The 17,964-nt window shown below is 37.6% G+C and overlaps 1 protein-coding gene across 1 annotated transcript in view; it reads right to left on the bottom strand.

The window, feature by feature from the left end:
• The window catches only part of ATRX (ATRX chromatin remodeler), a 247,901-nt gene that overhangs the window by 185,042 nt on the left and 44,895 nt on the right, over positions 1–17,964 (bottom strand). Inside the window, 2 exon segments of the mRNA XM_073799062.1 lie at positions 9,572–9,684; positions 16,677–16,707. Of these exon segments, the coding sequence (XP_073655163.1) occupies positions 9,572–9,684; positions 16,677–16,707 (144 nt within the window).

The raw sequence follows: 17,964 nt of genomic DNA, 5'->3' as shown, positions 1-17,964 counted from the left end.
TGTTACAACTGCATATGAATCTACATCCATCTCAATAAAAATACCACTTTAGGGGAAAAACTCAGAAAACTAGGGGAGGGGAACTTCCTCAACTTGACAGAATATTTACAAAAATCTTATACAGTAACCATCATACTTAATGGTGAAAGAGCTGAACGCTTTCCTACTAACATCAGAAACACCAAGATGTCTGCTATCATCATTCTTCTTCAACATAATAATGGAAAATACAGAAAGTCCTACCCAGCATAATGAGGCAAGAAAAGGAATTAAAAGGCAAAGAGATGGAACGGAAGAAATAAACGTGACCCTATTTGCAGACAACCAGATTAGGTAGAAAATTCCAATAAATCTAAAAGATGAAAAAGAAGCTACCTAGAGCAAGTTCACAGGATACAAGGTCGACATAAAAAACATAAGTGAATTCCTGCAATGAACAATTGGAATCTGAAATTTAAAAACCAGGGAATTTAAAATAGCACCACAAAAATGAAGTAAGAAGGTAAAAATGTATCAAAGTATATGCAAGATTAGTATACGGCTAACTACAAAACACTGGGCCAACTGAGAGTTTCTATCAACATTTTTTTCTCTATCATTAAACATTCCTATTCTTTACATGTATTTGGTGGATAACTACACAGATTTATTGGGGAAAGGATCTGAAGAGCAAGTGTTCTGCACACTTTTTATTTTTCAATGTTTTCTATTCTCATTTTGGATAATTTCTATTAGACTATCATCAAATTTACTGACACTACTACAGCTATCTCTAATCTCCTGTTAAGTACAAACAATGATTTGTTATTCAGAAATTTATTTTTCAGTTCTAGAATTTCAAATTGGTTCTTTTTTACATTTTCTATGTTTGTACTGAGATTTCTTACCTGTCCATTCAACATAAATGTATTTGCTTTATTATACTAAAGCATAGTTGCAATAGCTGCTTTAATATTCTTGCTTGCTAATTTCAACATTTGAGACATATGTGGATTGTCTCTACTGCTTGCCTTTCCTTTTGAACATGAGTCACAATTTCCTCTTTTTATTTCAGATTGGGTACTGGACATTTTTAAAGATACAGTGAAAACACTGCATGCTGTTACAGTTGTTATTTTTGTTAATAGCGGATAGTCAACTTACCTGAAATCAAACCCCAAAATATATACCCTCTAGTGTAAGCAGCTGAAAGCTTTATTCTGTTCTTTTAGCCCTAACTGGGCTACCTAGAATCTGGGCTGCACTTGTGAATCAACCAGATATGGCAAGAGTTTTTGCAGGTTCCAGAGCTCCCAAACTGTAGCTCTCTTCTAGGTGGGATCTCCCCTCTCATTTTACTAAACCTACTGTGGTCTCCCTAAATTCCTTTATGCCTCATCAAGAATGCAGGTTTCCATTCAACTCTTTTAATTGAAAAATAATTAACTTAATATATTAGTTTTAGGTGCACAACATAGTGATTCAATATTTTATACGTTATAAAATGACCACCCCTACAAGTCTAGTTATCATCTGTCACCATACCAAGTTATTACAATATTGATAACTATTAATTTTTCTTTAAATGTTTGATAGAATTCACCTATGAAGCCAACTGCTCTTCAACTTTTGTTTGTTGGAAGTTTTTTGATCACTAATTGAATTTCATTAGTAATCAGTCTGTTTAGATTTTGTATTTCTCCATGATTCAGTCTTGAAAATTGTTAAGTTTCTAGGAATTTATCCACTTCTTTGATGTTGTCCAATTTGTTGGCACAATAGTCTCTTAGGATTCATTGCATTGATGTGGTTTAAGTTGTTACTTTTCCTCTTTCCTTTCTCATTTTATTTATTTGGACTCTCTTTTTTTCACGATGAGTCTGACTTAAGATTTTTCAATTTTGTTTACATTTTCAAAAAGAAAACTAGTTCGTAGTTTCATTGATCTTTTCTATTATTTTTTAGTCTCTATTTCATTTATTTCTGCCCTGATCTTTATGGTTTATTTCCTTCTACTAACTTCGGGTTTTGTTTGCTCTTCTTTTTCTAGCTCCTTTATATGTAAGAAAAGCATGATCCTCAAAAGGAAATCTATAAATTAGACTTCCTCAAAATTTAAAACTTTCACTCTGCAAAAGACCCTGTTAAGAGGAAGAAGACGAGCTATCAGGTGCATTATTTCCAATCTGACCTTTATTATTTCTTTCCTTTTACTAAGTCAGGACTTGTTCTGGTCTTCTTTTTCTAGTCCCTTTAAATGTAAAGCTACATTTTTTTTAATTTGAGATTTTTCTTTTTTCTTGAAGTTGGCCTGTATCACTATAATCTTCCCTCTTGGAACTGCTTTTGCTGCATCCCATAGATTCTGGAAAGTTGTGTTTCCATTTTCATGTGTCTCAAGGTATTTTTTAATTTCCTCTTTGATTTCTTCGTTGATGCATTGGTTTTGTAGCATTTTGTTTAGTACCCCTGCTTTCTTTTCGTTTCCTTTTGCATTGAATACCTTTTTCAATCCCTTCAGTATCAACTCTGTTTGTCTTTAGATCTGAAGTGAGTCTCTTGTAGGCAGCATATAAATGGGTCTTGCTTTTTAATCCATTCAGCCATCTCTATTTTGATTGGAGCATTTAGTCAATTTATATTTAAAGTGGTTATTGATAAGGATTTACCTATTGCCATTTTGTTAATTATTTTCTGCTTGTTTTTATAGTTACTCTCTATTCCTTTCTTCTCTTGGTTTCTTCCCTTGTAGTTTTTTTTAAAATATTTTATTAATTTATTTTTTGGCTGCCTTGGGTCTTAGCTGCGGCGCACAGGCTTCTCTCTAGTTGTGGCGTGTGGGCTCTCTAGTTGCGGCACACAGGCTCAGTAGTTGCAGCACGCAGACTTAGCTGCCCCGTGGCATGTGGCATCTTAGTTCCCTGACCAGGGATCAAACCCACGTCCCCTGCGTTGGAAGGCAGATTCTTAAACACTGGACCACCAGGGAAGTCTCTTCCCTTGTAGTTTGATGATTTTCTTTATGTTTGGGCTCCTTTATTTTTTGTTTATCTATTGCAGGTTTTGGGTTTGCAGCTACCATCAGGTTGATACGTGCGCACACATACACACACACACACTGATTTAATTTAGGCTGACAGTTGCTTAAGTTCAAATATATTCTGAAAGTACTACATTTTTACTACCCCCCCAACATTTTGTTTCTGACATGATATTTTACAACTTTATACTTTGTGTATCCCTTAGCTACTTATTGTAGTTATAGTTGATTTTACTACTTTTTGTCTTTTAACCTTCCTACTAGCTTTGTAAGTGGCTGATTTACTATATATTTACCTTTACCAGTGAGATTTTTTTCTTTCATATATTTTCTTATTTCTAACTATTGCCTTTTCTTTTCCACCTAAGAATACGTTTTAACATTTCTTGTAAGGCCATTTTAGTGGTGCTGAACTCCTTTAGGTTTTGCTTGTCTGGGAAACTCCATCTCTCCTTCAATTCTGAATGATAACCTTGCCAGGTAGAGTATTCTTGGTTGGAAGTTTTTTTACTTTCAGTACTTTAAATATATCATGCCACCCCCCCCTTCTGGCTTGCAGAGTTTCTGCTGAAAAATAAGCTAATAATTTTATGGGATTTTCCTTGTATATGATTAGTGGTTTTTCTCCTGCTGCCCATAAAATTCTCACTTTACCTTTTGCCATTTTACTTACATGTTTGGTGTGGATCTCCTTGGGTTCACCTTGTTTGGAACTCTGTGATTCTTGTACCTAGATGTCTGTTTCCTCTCCCAGACTAGGGAAGTTTTCAGACATTATTTCTTTAAGTAAATTTTTTGTCCCTTTCTCTCTCTCTTCTCCATCTGAGACCCCTACCCCTACTATGAGAATGTTAGTACTCCTGATGTCCCTTGTTTTTTTTTTTTGCAGTATGCGGGCCTCTCACTGTTGTGGCCTCTCCCGTTGTGGAACACAGGCTCTGGACGCACAGGCTCAGTGGCCATGGCTCACGGGCCCAGCCGCTCCGCGGCATGTGGGATCCTCCCAGACCGGGGCACAAACCCGCGTCCCCTGCATCGGCAGGCAGACTCTCAACCACTGCGCCACCAGGGAAGCCCCCCAGAGATCCCTTAAACTCTCACTTTCTAAAATTCTTCTTTTTTTCTGTTCTGATTGGGTGGTTTCCACTATTCTGTCTTCCAAATCACTGATGTGTTCTACTGTATCAACTATAATTTCCTCTACTGTATTTTCCAATATTGTGTTCTTCAGTTCTGACAGTTTCTTTTTTATATTTTCTCTTTGCTGAAGTTCTCACTGTGTTCCTCCATTCTTCTACCTAGTTTGGTAAGCATCTTTATGACCATTTCTTTGAATTCTTTATCAGGTAAATTACTTATCTCCATTTCATTAAGATTTTTTTCTGCAGTTTTACCTTGTTCTTTCACTTGGAACATATTCCTCTGTCCCCATTTTGTTTGACTTTGTGTTTCTTTCTATACATCAGGCAAAACAGGTACCTCTCCCGGTCTTGAAGGCATAACCTCAGTTAAGAGCATCCCCTGTGTAGTCTGTGTGTGCCAGGCAGCTTTGGCAAGCCAGCTGGAGCCTAATAAGTCATGAGCCAGGGGGTCCTGGGGCACTGTATACTCAGGCTGCCTTGGTAGGACGCCTATAGCTTGTGTGGGCCAGAGGTATGCTGAGGTGGCCTTGGAAGGCCAGCTAGAGAACGTGGACTATGTTCCCACTTGCGCTATCAAGGTAAAGGAGGAACACAAAAAATGGTGCTCTCTAGCACCTTCAACATTGGAGATAGTTCCAGCAGTTCCCTGCCCATTTAGCAGACACTCTAGGGTTAGTAAGTGGATTTCCTTCATGTACAGTCTAGATCTCCTTTAAACCACTGTTTTTTCTCTGTGCCCCAGGGGAGGCAGGTCTGTACACAGGCCCCTTAGTGATATCCCTCGCCACGGCAGTACACCACACTGAAGTGGGGCTCCCATCAATACTCTCTCTCTGTGTCTCCTACCAATCTCTATGTGGTCCTTGTATCATTTGTTGTGGAGAAGCTGTTTAATCAGACCTCAGTTCTTCTGCAAGAGGCATCACTCTTTACGTAGCTGTAAATTCGGTGTGTCTGTGGGGAGGGGTGAGATCAGGGTCTTCCTACACCACCACCTTGGACCAAATGCTGAGTTTTATGCTGGTTCAACCTTAGTCGCAAGAAGGCTATCAGAAGTAGTGGGGTTGCAAGCTCAAACAGCATATCCAGAAGGACAGAGCTATCCAAGTCTTAAATTCCACTGATGGAGCTAACTGGCACCTTTCCTAAGGAAAAAAGGCTTAACAATTGGGAGTTCAGCCATTAATACTTCTTTCTTCCATGGGTTGACCCTACTCCAATTTGTGTCCACTTTGTGTCACTGTTCAGTTTCCTCACATCATTGTGTTCAGTATTTTGGCCAGAATTAATAATTGGTATCTGTGAGAGATATCTGTTTATCCATAAAGAGCTACTCTGCCACTACCAGAAGCAGAACTCCCCAACTAACTACTGAATATAGAACTGTGACGCTATGATTTCATTCTAAAGACAAAAGGAACTTTAAACAAATATTTAACACTAGTTAGGTTTCTTTATTGTGATGATTTGGTTTGCAAATTTGAAACCACGTGGATACAATGAAGACTGATCAACTGAGTACATAAACTGAGGATAATGGGAGCCATCTTTCTGTTGCAGTAAGAAGTTAAAATACAAAAAGAGGAAGACTAGAATGATGTCTGTAGTCCAAAGTAAAATTAAAAGTATCAATATCAGTGCATGAAAACATAACACATATACTGGCTTTCTCTGCTAAAGGGCCTGGAAGCAGACATCCTGGCGGCAATGAGCACATCATACACCCAGATATTGCTTTCTAAATACCATATCCCTCTAAAAGGAATCAGAACTCCTTGGAGAAATAACTGATTCCATGGCTGGGGAAGGGACAGTGCAAAGTAAATAATGAACATCTTGTGAGAGCAGAAAGTAAGAAAGTGCTCAAGGTTGATGAAGACTTGTGAAAAGGTCTGCAGGAGCCATACAAAAGGGGTTCCCACTAGCCAATACTGGTACAATTTGGATATTAAAATAATGACAGTAAGAAAATGTTCATGGAAAAAGAAAAAAATTAGTATATACTAATATAAACAAATGAATACAGAGCATAGAAATGTAAACTTCTCCCTTATAGTAATATGCCAACTAAAACATAGGAGGAATGATAGATCAGAACATCATGATTTTGAACCCACCATAGTAACATATCATTGAGCCACAAGAATCGTGAATGGATGTGGTGTAGGCAGAATTTCTAGGAATGGTCCCCAAGATTTCATGATCCCGAATCTTCAGAACCTGTGAACGTGAGGAAATAACACTCCCATGGTTCTGCTATGTAAAATGGCACAGTTGACCTTAAAAATGGGAGCTCACTGGGAAGTGGTGAGAAGGAGGGGGTCTAGTCTAATCACATGAGACCTTTAAAGTAGAAAAATGACTCCAGCTCATGCAGAAGGTGCAGAGAAGCAAAAGGATAAGTCAGAGAAATTCAAAGCATGAGGAAGACACATGTTTTTGATGTCTTTGTAGATGGTGGGGGCCATGTGAGAGGAAATTAAGGAGCTGAGAGGATCCTGGCCAATAGTCAGCAAGAAATGGGGACCTCAGGCCTACAACCACAATGAACTGAATTCTGCCAACAACCTGAATGAGCATGGAAATGGATTTTTCCACAGAGTCTCCAGAAAGGAACATAGTCTTACTGTCACTTTGACTTAGACCTTGTGATTCCCTTAGCAGAGCTCATCAAAATCCACCTAGACTCCAAACCTACAGAACTATGAGATAATAAATTTGGGTTGGGACTTCCCTGGTGGTGCAGTGGTTAAGAATCCACCTGCCAATGTGGAGGATGCAGGTTTGATCCCTGTTCCAGGAAGACCCCACATGCTGCAGAGCAACTAAGCCCATGTGCCACAACTACTCAACCTGCGCTCTAGAGTCCGCAAGCCACAACAACTGAGCCCACATGCCACAACTAGTGAAGTCCGCACACCTAGAGTCCTAGAGTCTGTGCTCCGCAACAAGGGAAGCCACTGCAATGAGAAGCCTGCACACCACAACGAAGAGTAGACCCTGCTTGCCACAACTGGAGAAAGCCCACGTGGAGCAACGAAGACCCAATGCAGCCATAAATAAATAAATAATCCGGGTTGTTTTAAGATGCCAAGTTTGTGGTAATTTGCAGTAAGAAACCATAAAAGCTCACTTCCGATGATGAAAAGAATACCTAAGGGGGCTTCCCTGGTGGCGCAGTGGTTGAGGGTCTGCCTGCCGATGCAGGGGACACGGGTTTGTGCCCCGGTCTGGGAGGATCCCACATGCCACGGAGTGGCTGGGCCTGTGAGCCATGGCCGCTGAGCCTGCGCATCCGGAGCCTGTGCTCCGCAACGGGAGAGGCCACAGCAGTGAGAGGCCTGCGTGCCACAAAAAAAAAAAAAAAAAAAAACAAAAAAAAAAAACCTAAGTTAATTTCAAAGTAATCTTCAACAAATTAGTTACAAAGGAATAAATCATACCTTTACAGTGGCTTAACCTAGAAAAACAACCATAACCAAGTAACCTAAGTTAACATCACCAATAAACGGGGAGATTACATCACGTACCTTGTGATATGATGTATGGACAAGAACATAATGCCACTTACATGGCAATCCTGCCAAAAATTAAAAATTCCAATCTAATTATAACTAATCAGACAAATCCACATTGAGGGACAACCACCAAAATAATATATCTGTACATTTGATAAATGTTATGCTTCCAGCTTGTTTCAGATATGAAAAGGCTAAAGACCAAATAACTATTTACAATGTGGCATCTTCAACTGGATCCTGGACTTGCGGGGCGAGAAGTTACCTATGAAAACACTGTTGGGGCAATTTATGAATTAAGACTACGGACTGTGGATTAGATAAAAGTACATATTTCATTTTATTCACCTATTTATCCCTCCCATTGTTATTTGTAACTTCCTGTGTTTTGGTGTCACCATTTCGAATTATTTTCCTTCTCATTTAAGAAAACCCTTTACTATTTCCTCTAGTGTCGGTGTGCTGACATCAAGTTCTCACTTTTTATCTTTACTCCACCTTCACTTTTCAAAGATGTTTTCACTGAGAAAACTTTGACTCTGGCAATTATTTTCATTTCTCACTTTAAATAAATCATTTCTTCATCATCCAGCTTCTAAAATTCCTGTCGTCAAATGAGCTATCAGTGTTACTGTTGTTCAGAACATTCAACATTCAAAAAGCAAAGACATTTTTCCTCTGGCTGCTCCTATGATTGTTCTCTTTGTTTTCGTTCTTTAGGAGTTTAATTATGATATTCATAGTTGTAGTTTTCTATTTATCCTGCGTGGGGTTCATAGTGTTTCATGAATCTACAGCTTGATGTCTTTCTTCACTTTTATAAAATGCTCAGCGAGGGACTTCTCTGGTGGTCCGCTGGTAAAGAACCCGCTTTACAATGCAGGGGATGCAGGTTCGATCCCTGGTAAGGGAGCTAAGATCCCACATGCCATGGGGCAACTAAGCCTGTGCGCCACAACTACTGAGCTTGCGCACCTCAACAAGAGAACCTGCGCACCTCAACAAGAGAGCCTGCATGCTGCAAACTACAGAGCCCTGGAGTCTGCGCGCCACAACTAGAGAAGAGAAAATCCTCACGCCACAGCTAGAAAGAAGCCTGAGCACCACAATGAAAGAGACGGCACACCACAACTAAGTCCCGACACAGCCAAAAATAAATAAAATAAATAAATAAATCTTTAAACAAAAAAAAGAAAATGCTCAGTGAATATCTCATCAAATTCAGCTTCTGACCCATTCTCTCTTTTCTCCTTCTGGTACTCTAATTACACATATGGCTGAACTTTTCACTGTGATCTACCACTCTTCACCCTTTTTGTACATATTGTGTTTGTGTGCAAGTACGTGTGTGTGCGTGTGTGCGTGTGTGCGTGTGTGTGTGTGTATTCACCTCTTATATATGTGGCTACCCTTAAAAACCTCAAAACAAATGATGGTAATCATCATATATGATACAAGATACTTTTAAAAAGGAAAAATGGAGGTAGAGAGGAGATGTTGTTTTTTATTAAAAACAAATTTATGTACCAAATCTACTCAAAGAAGTTATCAAACAATATAAAAATGTAACTCGTAATACATGCATAACTTCTAGGATAATATATTTCTGTACTATTCCTACAACTTCTAATACTATCTATTTTAAACAGATAACCTCATCACCCACCTCTATAAAGCATTTCTATTACACACAAAACCCTAAGTATATGCTTCTCTAAGCACCTATAACCATAAAACCTTATACTTTTTACTTATCTGAATTAAAATCTCAAGTATCAGATATTATCTAACTACTAGATACACAGGGGCTATTAAAGACTTTAATAACTGCACCTGCTCAAAAATAAATGGAAAATAGACTAGAAGATGTTACACATCCTTTTTCAATTTACCTGTGCTTTGGTTCATCACAAGTCTTGGAGGAGAACTTGTTTCTTCAGATTCTTCTGATGAGTGTGCCAGAAAGTCATGAAGCTTCTGCACCAATGTATTCAACTTGCTTTCACTGTCAAAATAAAAATTTTAAGAATATCCTAACTTACCAGGTCATATATTAAATTAAATATAAAGTTTAACAAACTGAAAATATATCTACACTGTAAGTGGTCTGAAAGAATGCATACTTAAAATAAGAAAGAAAATGAATTTTCTTTATTTCACTGAGGATATGAAAACATGAGTAACAAAATCTACCTGTACACTTATCTACAATCAAAGTATAATTCAAGGACTGTGATAAACCATAATGGAAAAGAATATGAAAAAGAATGTATATATATGCATATATGTATACCTGAATCACTTTGCTGTACACCTGAAACTAACACATTGTTAATCAACGATGCTCCAATACAAAATTAATTTTTTTTAAAAAAGTATAATTCAAGGACTGTGATAAACCATAATAGAAAAGAATACGAAAAAGAATGCATCTATATACATATGTGTATAACTGAATCACTTTGCTATACAACAGAAATTAACACAACACTGTAAAATAACTATACTTAAATAAAATAAATTAAAAAATTAAAAAGTACTATTCAAGGAAAATGCTGGTAGTATGAGATTTTGCTTTACATCATTTAAAATAATAATCCAGTAATGTATCAAATATATTTCCTGAGCACTTAGTCTCTGGAAGCCTTCAGTAGTTCTTTTGTTTATTATTCTATTTTCTGCTTAGAACAGAATAAATGTATAAATGACCAACACTAAGATGAATAGAACAGGACCTAGAAGAGCTCACAGATTCCCATGGAAATATTTATATAACTAAATTATCACAGCATATCCTATTAAGTTATGTAATAAGTGTATCTGTAATCCAACAAACAGGGCTATAAAAAGTTAAAATTTAGGGCTTCCCTGGTGGCGCAGTGGTTGAGAGTCCGCCTGCCAATGCAGGAGACACGGGTTCGTGCCCCAGTCCGGGAAGATCCCACATGCCACGGAGCGGCTGGGCCCATGAGCCATGGCCGCTGAGCCTGCGCGTCTGGAGCCTGTGCTCCGCAACAGGAGAGGCCACAACAGTGAGAGGCCCATGTACTGCAAAAAAAAAAAAAACTTAAAAGTTTAAAATGCAGAAAATAAACATATACCCCATTTCTAATAAAAGATTTCCTAAACTGAAAAGCAAGAAAGAAAACAGATAAAACTTATTTCATTGGAATTCAAAACTTCTGTGTATGAAAAGATACCATCAAGAAAGTGAAGAGACAACCCACATAGCTGCTGACAACTATTTTCAAATCACATATCTGAAAAAGCATTAATAATCCTTTTATAGGGCTTCCCTGATGGCACAGTGGTTGAGAGTCCGCCTGCCGATGCAGGGGACACGGGTTCGTGCCCCGGTCCGGGAAGATCCCACATGCCGCAGAGCAGCTGGGCCCGTGAGCCACGGCCGCTGAGCCTGTGCGTCCGGAGCCTGTGCTCCGCAACGGGGGAGGCCACAACAGTGAGAGGCCCGTGTACCACAAAAAAATAAAAAATAATAAAAAATAATAAAATAATCCTTTTATAAAATATATACCCTTTTAATAATGTAAAGAATTCTTACAATTAAACAGTAAAACGGCAAATCCAATTTGAAATGGGTTTTAAACAACTTAGATATACAATAACTCAACAACAAAACACCAAACAACCCAACTGAAAAACGGGCAGAAGACCTAAATAGACATTTCTCTAAAGAAGACATACAGATGGCCAGCAGGCACATGAAAAGATGCTCAACATCGCTAATTATTAGAGAAATGTAAATCAAAACTACAATGCAGTACCACCTCATACCAGTCAGCATGGCCACCATTAAAAAGTCTACAAATAACAAATGATGGAGAGGGTGTGGAGAAAAGGGAACCCTCCTACACTGTTGGTAGGAATATAAGTTGGTGTAGCCACTGTGGAAAACAGTATGGAGGTTCCTCAGAAAGCCAAAACAGAATTACCATATGATCCAGCAATCCTACTCTTGGGCATATATCCAGACAAAACTATAATTCAAAAAGATACATGCACCCCTATGTTCATAGCAGCACTATTCAGAATAGCCAAAACATGGAAACAACCTAAATGTCCACTGACAGATGAATGGATAAAGAAGATGTGGTACATATATACAATGAAATACTACTTAGCCATAAAAAGAACAAAATCATGCCATTTGCAGCAACACGCATGCAACTATAGATCACCATACTAAGTGAAGTAACTCAGGAAGAGAAAGACAAATACCACATGATATCACATATGTGGAATCTAAAATATGACATAAATGAACCTATGTATGAAACAAAAACAGAATCATAGACATAGAGAGCAGACTGGTGGTTGTCAAGGGGGAGGGGGTTGGGGGAGGGATAGCATGGGAGGTTGGGGGTAGCAGATGTAAGACTTTATATATAGAATGAATAAATAACAAGGTCCTACTATATAGCACAGAGAACTATATTCAATATCCTATGATAGACCATAATGGAAAAGAATATTTTTAAAAAAGAATGTATATATATTTATAACTGAATCACTTTGCTGTGCAGCAGAAATCAACACAACTTTGTAAGTCAACTATACCTCGATAAAAAACAGAAGTTAGATATACAATTCTAAGAATATACACAAATAGGAATCACATGAAAAAATGCTCAAGATTATTAATCATTAGAGCAAAATATAAATCAAAACCACAATGAGATACTATTTTACACTCTTTAGAATGGATATGATAATAATTTTTTTAAAAATAAGGGTTGGCAAGGATGGAAAGAAATTGGAACTTACGTACGCTGCTGGTGGGAATGTAAAATGGGAGTCAGTATGAAAAACATTTTAGTAGTAATTCAAAAAGTTAAACACAGAGTTACCAAATAACCCAGCAATTCGACTCCTAGATATATACCCAAGAGAATGAAAACATATGCCCACACTCAAAAAACTAAACACAAAAGTTCATAGCAGCAATATTCATAACAGCCAAAAAGTGAAAAGTACCCAAATATCCATCAACTGATGAAGAGACAATGGGATATTATACCCCAATTAAAAGGAATGAAATATTCATCTATACTAAGCACGGATGAACATTGTAAACTTTGTGCTAAACAATGCAGACACAGGGCTTCCCTGGTGGCACAGTGGTTGAGAGTCCGCCTGCCGATGCAGGGGACAGGGGTTCGTGCCCCGGTCCAGGAAGATCCCACATGCCGCAAAGCAGCTGGGCCCGTGAGCCATGGCCACTGAGCCTGTGCGTCTGGAGCCTGTACTCCGCAACGGGAGAGGCCACAACAGTGAGAGGCTTGCATACTGAAAAAAAAAATGCAGACACAAATTCCTACATATTGGATGATTCCATTTATATATGTAAAATGTCCAAGTAGGCAAATCCACAGAGGCAGAAAGTAGATTAGTGGGTGCCAGGGGATAAAGGAAGGGGGAAATTGGGTGGTATAAGTTATCTTTTGGGTGCAATAAAAATATTCTAGAATTAGAAAGTGGTGACAATTGTACAATGTTGTGAATTTAGTAAAAACTTTAAAAACTAAATTATATACTAAAATGGTTTAAATGGTTAATTTTATTTTATGTGAATTTCACCTCAACGGAAAATGCAAAATAGAGAAAGGAATTCAAGAATGTATGTAAGTAGGGCTTCCCTGGTGACGCAGTGTTTGACAGTCCGCCTGCCGATGCAGGGGACACGGGTTGGTGCCCCGGTCCGGGAAGATTCCACATGCCGCGGAGCGGATGGGCCCGTGAGCCATGGCCGCTGAGCCTGCGCATCCGGAGCCTGTGCTCCGCAACGGGAGAGGCCACAATGAGAGGCCCGCGTACCGCAAAAAAAAAAAAAAAAAAAGAATGTTATGTAAGTAATAAAACTTTACATAAGAAATAAAACTTCTGCATGCAACCTCCAAAAAAATAACCAAAATTTAATAGGCAAACTCATCTGAAAATAAAGAGATAAAGATTCTTATTATACTAAATAATACTGGGAATTCCCTGGCAGTCAAGTGGTTAGGACTCCATGCTTCCACTGCAGAGGGCACGGGTTTGACCCCTGGTGGGCGAACTAAGATCCTGCATGCCATGTGGCATGGCCAAAAAATAATAACAATACTAAATTCCCAGTAGATAAATGAATAAAAGACAAAAATTTTTTTAAAAAGGGAATATAACTGTGTAACCAAAAAAAATGGGAGAAAAAGCACACCGACCTCACTAATCATCAAAAGAATGCACATTAAAACATTAGGGGCTTCCCTGGTGGCACAGTGGTTGAGAGTCCGCCTGCCGATGCAGGGGACACGGGTTCGTGCCCCAGTCCGGGAAGATCCCACATGCCGCGGAGCGGCTGGGCCCGTGAGCCATGGCCACTGAGCCTGTACGTCCGGAGCCTGTGCTCCGCAAAGGGAGAGGCCACAACAGTGAGAGGCCCGCATACCGCAAAAAAAAAAAAAAAAATTAGGAAACAGGTAACATCTCAGTCAGGCCTTCATGGGCCAGATACCACCCTGATTCAAGCAGGGTGCTGGGCTCCAAACCCAGTGGCCCCTCTGTACCATTTTTCTACGTTTGGTTAGGAAGATCCCAAGATATTTAGTGAACGAAAAAGAAATGAAATTAACAGGCATACTGCAACTAGACATTGTGTGTGGGATTTTGGTTGTTTTGGTGGAGAGGGTTGTTTTAAATAATCTTAAAACAAACTTGACTCTAGAATATAGGTACCAAGAGGGTACGGTTTCTACTTTTTGCCATAACCTTCCTTTGGAAATGAACCAGATGTACAAAAAAATTATCATCAAGTCACTCAGTATCCTTAATTTTCAATTAGAGAATGGAACCAGAGGAAAAGACGCTACATGTCAACCAATGGCACACAATATTCCTGGTAACCAAAATCTAAAAATAAGAATGGACAATGTCATTCTACATCTTGTTTCATCAACAGATTACCAAACAGCAAAAGCGCTGTACTTTAGAAATGAAAGAGCACAGCAAACCAGCATAATGATTATCGCACTCATTCCTAGAATTCACAGCAATCCAACCACAAAGCCAGCTATCACATGAATTCATACTGTAGCTGAACAAGGTCAAGACTATGGATAAATCAATGCAGCCCATTAATAGTACCTCAATATGAAAAAATTAAAACAAGAGGATACAATCAGAATTTTTTTGTTCTCTGAAGGACAGCATTCTTAGGAATGAACATATTTGTGTAATATTATATATTATGAGACCAGCTATAAGTCCAATGGTGAAAAAAAATTGATACTTAAAAAATTTGCCCACTCATTTGAAAAATCTTCTCTAAGGGCAGATGTGATATTTGGAAATAGCCAAATGTCATTTAGAGTCAAGTATGGTGAATAATGAAAGATTATCAGATGCATTAAAAATAGTTTTTGCCAAAATTCAAAGTATTCCTGAAGACTTAATTTCTTGCATGTCTTCTAAATTGGTTACAAAAGGAGAGTTCTTGAAGTATCCTCAGGAATGACATCATCATTGGTTTCAGTATGGCCTCCAAGGGTGACTATTTAGAAGGGAAATATTCATTCATTTATAAAAGCTCTGATGTCAGCTTTTAAAATCTGCCTCATTTCTAGAGTCATACATTGGAGATGGTCCTTGGAATTAAGTCTTATTTGTGGAAATGATATTTTAAACACACCAAATAAACTGTTTGAAAGACAACACTTATCAACCCTTTTGTAAATTGAAGGATCTTTTCCTAAGGCAAAACTGCACACATTAACTTATCAGTTTTATAATTGTGAACTATTCTAAGTTATTTTTATTAAATCCAGACGTGGCTGTCACTCTCTTCCTCCTCCACCAAAATGTGAAGCTTACTCCACCAGTACTATACATTACTTAATTCTAGGTTCTAGGTACAAGTCCTTAAAATGATCCTTAAGAATAGTTAAAAATCTTGATTGAAGAAGAATCTGATCAGCCTTCATACTCACAAACACACAATTACAACATGGGCTTGATGTAAATGACCAATGACATCTAATCTACCTATCTTCAAGAGAACCAAAAAAATTCTAAATTCCTAATGTAAGCTAACCATATCATAAATGACTGGATTTCAGACAAGTTTTAAGTACTAATGTCAGTGTTTTTAACTATGGGCCATTTTCTTCACCCTGAATGTTTTACAACATTTCTTCCATGAGAAATGTGGAGTTCTAAAAATTACTAGTGTTTCACCTCTTTTGCATTATTTGGAGAAGTATATGTGTAAAGGAGCTAGCCTTTTTTAAATTAAACTTTTCATTTTGAGATAATCGTAGATTCACATGCAGTTGTAAGAAAGATCCTGTGTATGCATTACCCAGTCTTCCACAATGGTAACATCCTAAACTATTTTTCGGGAATTCCCTGGTTGGCCAGTGGTTAGGACACAGCACTTTCACTACTGTGGGCGCAAGTTCAATCCTTGTTTGGGGAACTAATATCCCACGAGCCTCACGGCATGGCCAAACAAAAACAAAACAAAAACTATTTTTCATTTTCCCCCATTCATCTACCTGCTCACACAGATGGGTGGCTGTCTTCTAGCAATGGACCATATAGAGTCTCTAAAATTTGGACATATGTTCATGAGTATACTGACCAAAAATGGTCTTTTTTACAAACAAATCATTGGTAATTAACTTTACATTTTTGTTCACTTAACAACTGTTTAAAATAGCATATTATAATCCAAACTGGAAAAGAAGAGTAAACTTATCTTTGTCCACAGATGACATCTTACATGTACAAAACCTTAAAGATACCACAAAAAATTCTTAACAGTTAATACACAAATTCAGTAAAGTTGGTGGATACAAATTCACACGCAAAAATCAGCTGCATTTTTCCAAACTAACAATGAACAATCCAAAAGGAAATTAAAAAAAACAATGCCATTTACAATAGCATCAAGAAGAATTAAGTATTTAAGAATACATTTAACCAAGGAATTGAAAGACTTACGGAAAGCCGCAAAACAGGAAAACTTTCACTGCTGAAAGAAATTAAAGACACAAATAAATATTGTTAAGATGACAATACTACCCAAAGTGATCTAGAGATTCAACTCCTATCAAAATTCCAACAGTTTTTTTCACAGACACAGTAAATTCCATCCTAAAATTCATGATGAATCTCAAGGAATCTTGAACAGCCAAAACAGTTGTGAAATACAACAAAATTAAAGAACTCACAATTCCTGACTTCAAAACTAACTGCAAAAGCAACAAGGATTTACTGTATAACACAGAGAACTACATTCAATATCATGTAATAACCTATAATGGAAAATAATCTGAATATATATATATATATATATATATATATATATATATATATATATAAACTGAACTACCTTCCTGTAAACCTGAAACTAACACAATATGGTAAATCAACTATACTTAAATTAAAAAAACAAAACTAACTGCAGAGCTAAAATAATCAAAACAGTATGGTACTGGCAAAAGGACAATCATATAGAACAATGGAATAGAGAACCCAGAAATAAAGCCTTGCATATATGTGGTCAACTGATTTTCAATGGGAAAACGACAGTCTTTTCAACATGGGGTGTTCGAAAAAATGAATAACCAAATGCAAAAGAATAAAGTGGATGCCTGCTTCACACCACATACAAAAATTAACTCCAAATGCATCAAAGACCTAAAAATAGTAGCTAAAACTATGAAACTCTTTAAAGAAAATAGAGGGGGAATCTTCATGACATTGGATTTCGTCATGCTTTCTTGAATATGATACCAAAAGCACAGACAACAACAAAAAATAAACTGGATTTCATCAAAATGAAAAACTTTTGTGCATCAAAGGTCACTATCAAGAGAAGAAAAGACAATCCACAAAATGGGAGAAAGTATTTCTGAATCATATATCTGAAATGGTATTGATAACCAGAAAACATAAAGAAATTCTATAACTCAACTCCAAAAAACCAAACAACCAAATACCAAAATGGGCAAAGGCACAGCAATCAGATAAGAAAAAGAAATAAAAGGTATCTGAATTGTAAGAGAAGAGGTAAAATTGTGAATATATGCAGATGACATGATACCCTATACAAATATTCCTACAGAGGCCACAAAAAAACTATTAGAACTAATAAATGACTTGAGCAAGGTAGAAAGATACAAGATTAATATACAGATAGCTATTGCATTTCTGGGGACTTCCATGGTGGTCCAGTGGCTAAGACTCTGTGCTCCCAATGCAGGGGGCCCTGGTTCGATCACTGGTC

This window comes from Tursiops truncatus, chromosome X (genome assembly GCF_011762595.2).
Source record: "Tursiops truncatus isolate mTurTru1 chromosome X, mTurTru1.mat.Y, whole genome shotgun sequence".
Classification (NCBI taxonomy): Eukaryota; Metazoa; Chordata; class Mammalia; order Artiodactyla; family Delphinidae; genus Tursiops; species Tursiops truncatus.
Note: the sequence above shows the minus strand (reverse complement) of the source record. Positions and strands in the feature narration are given on the sequence as shown.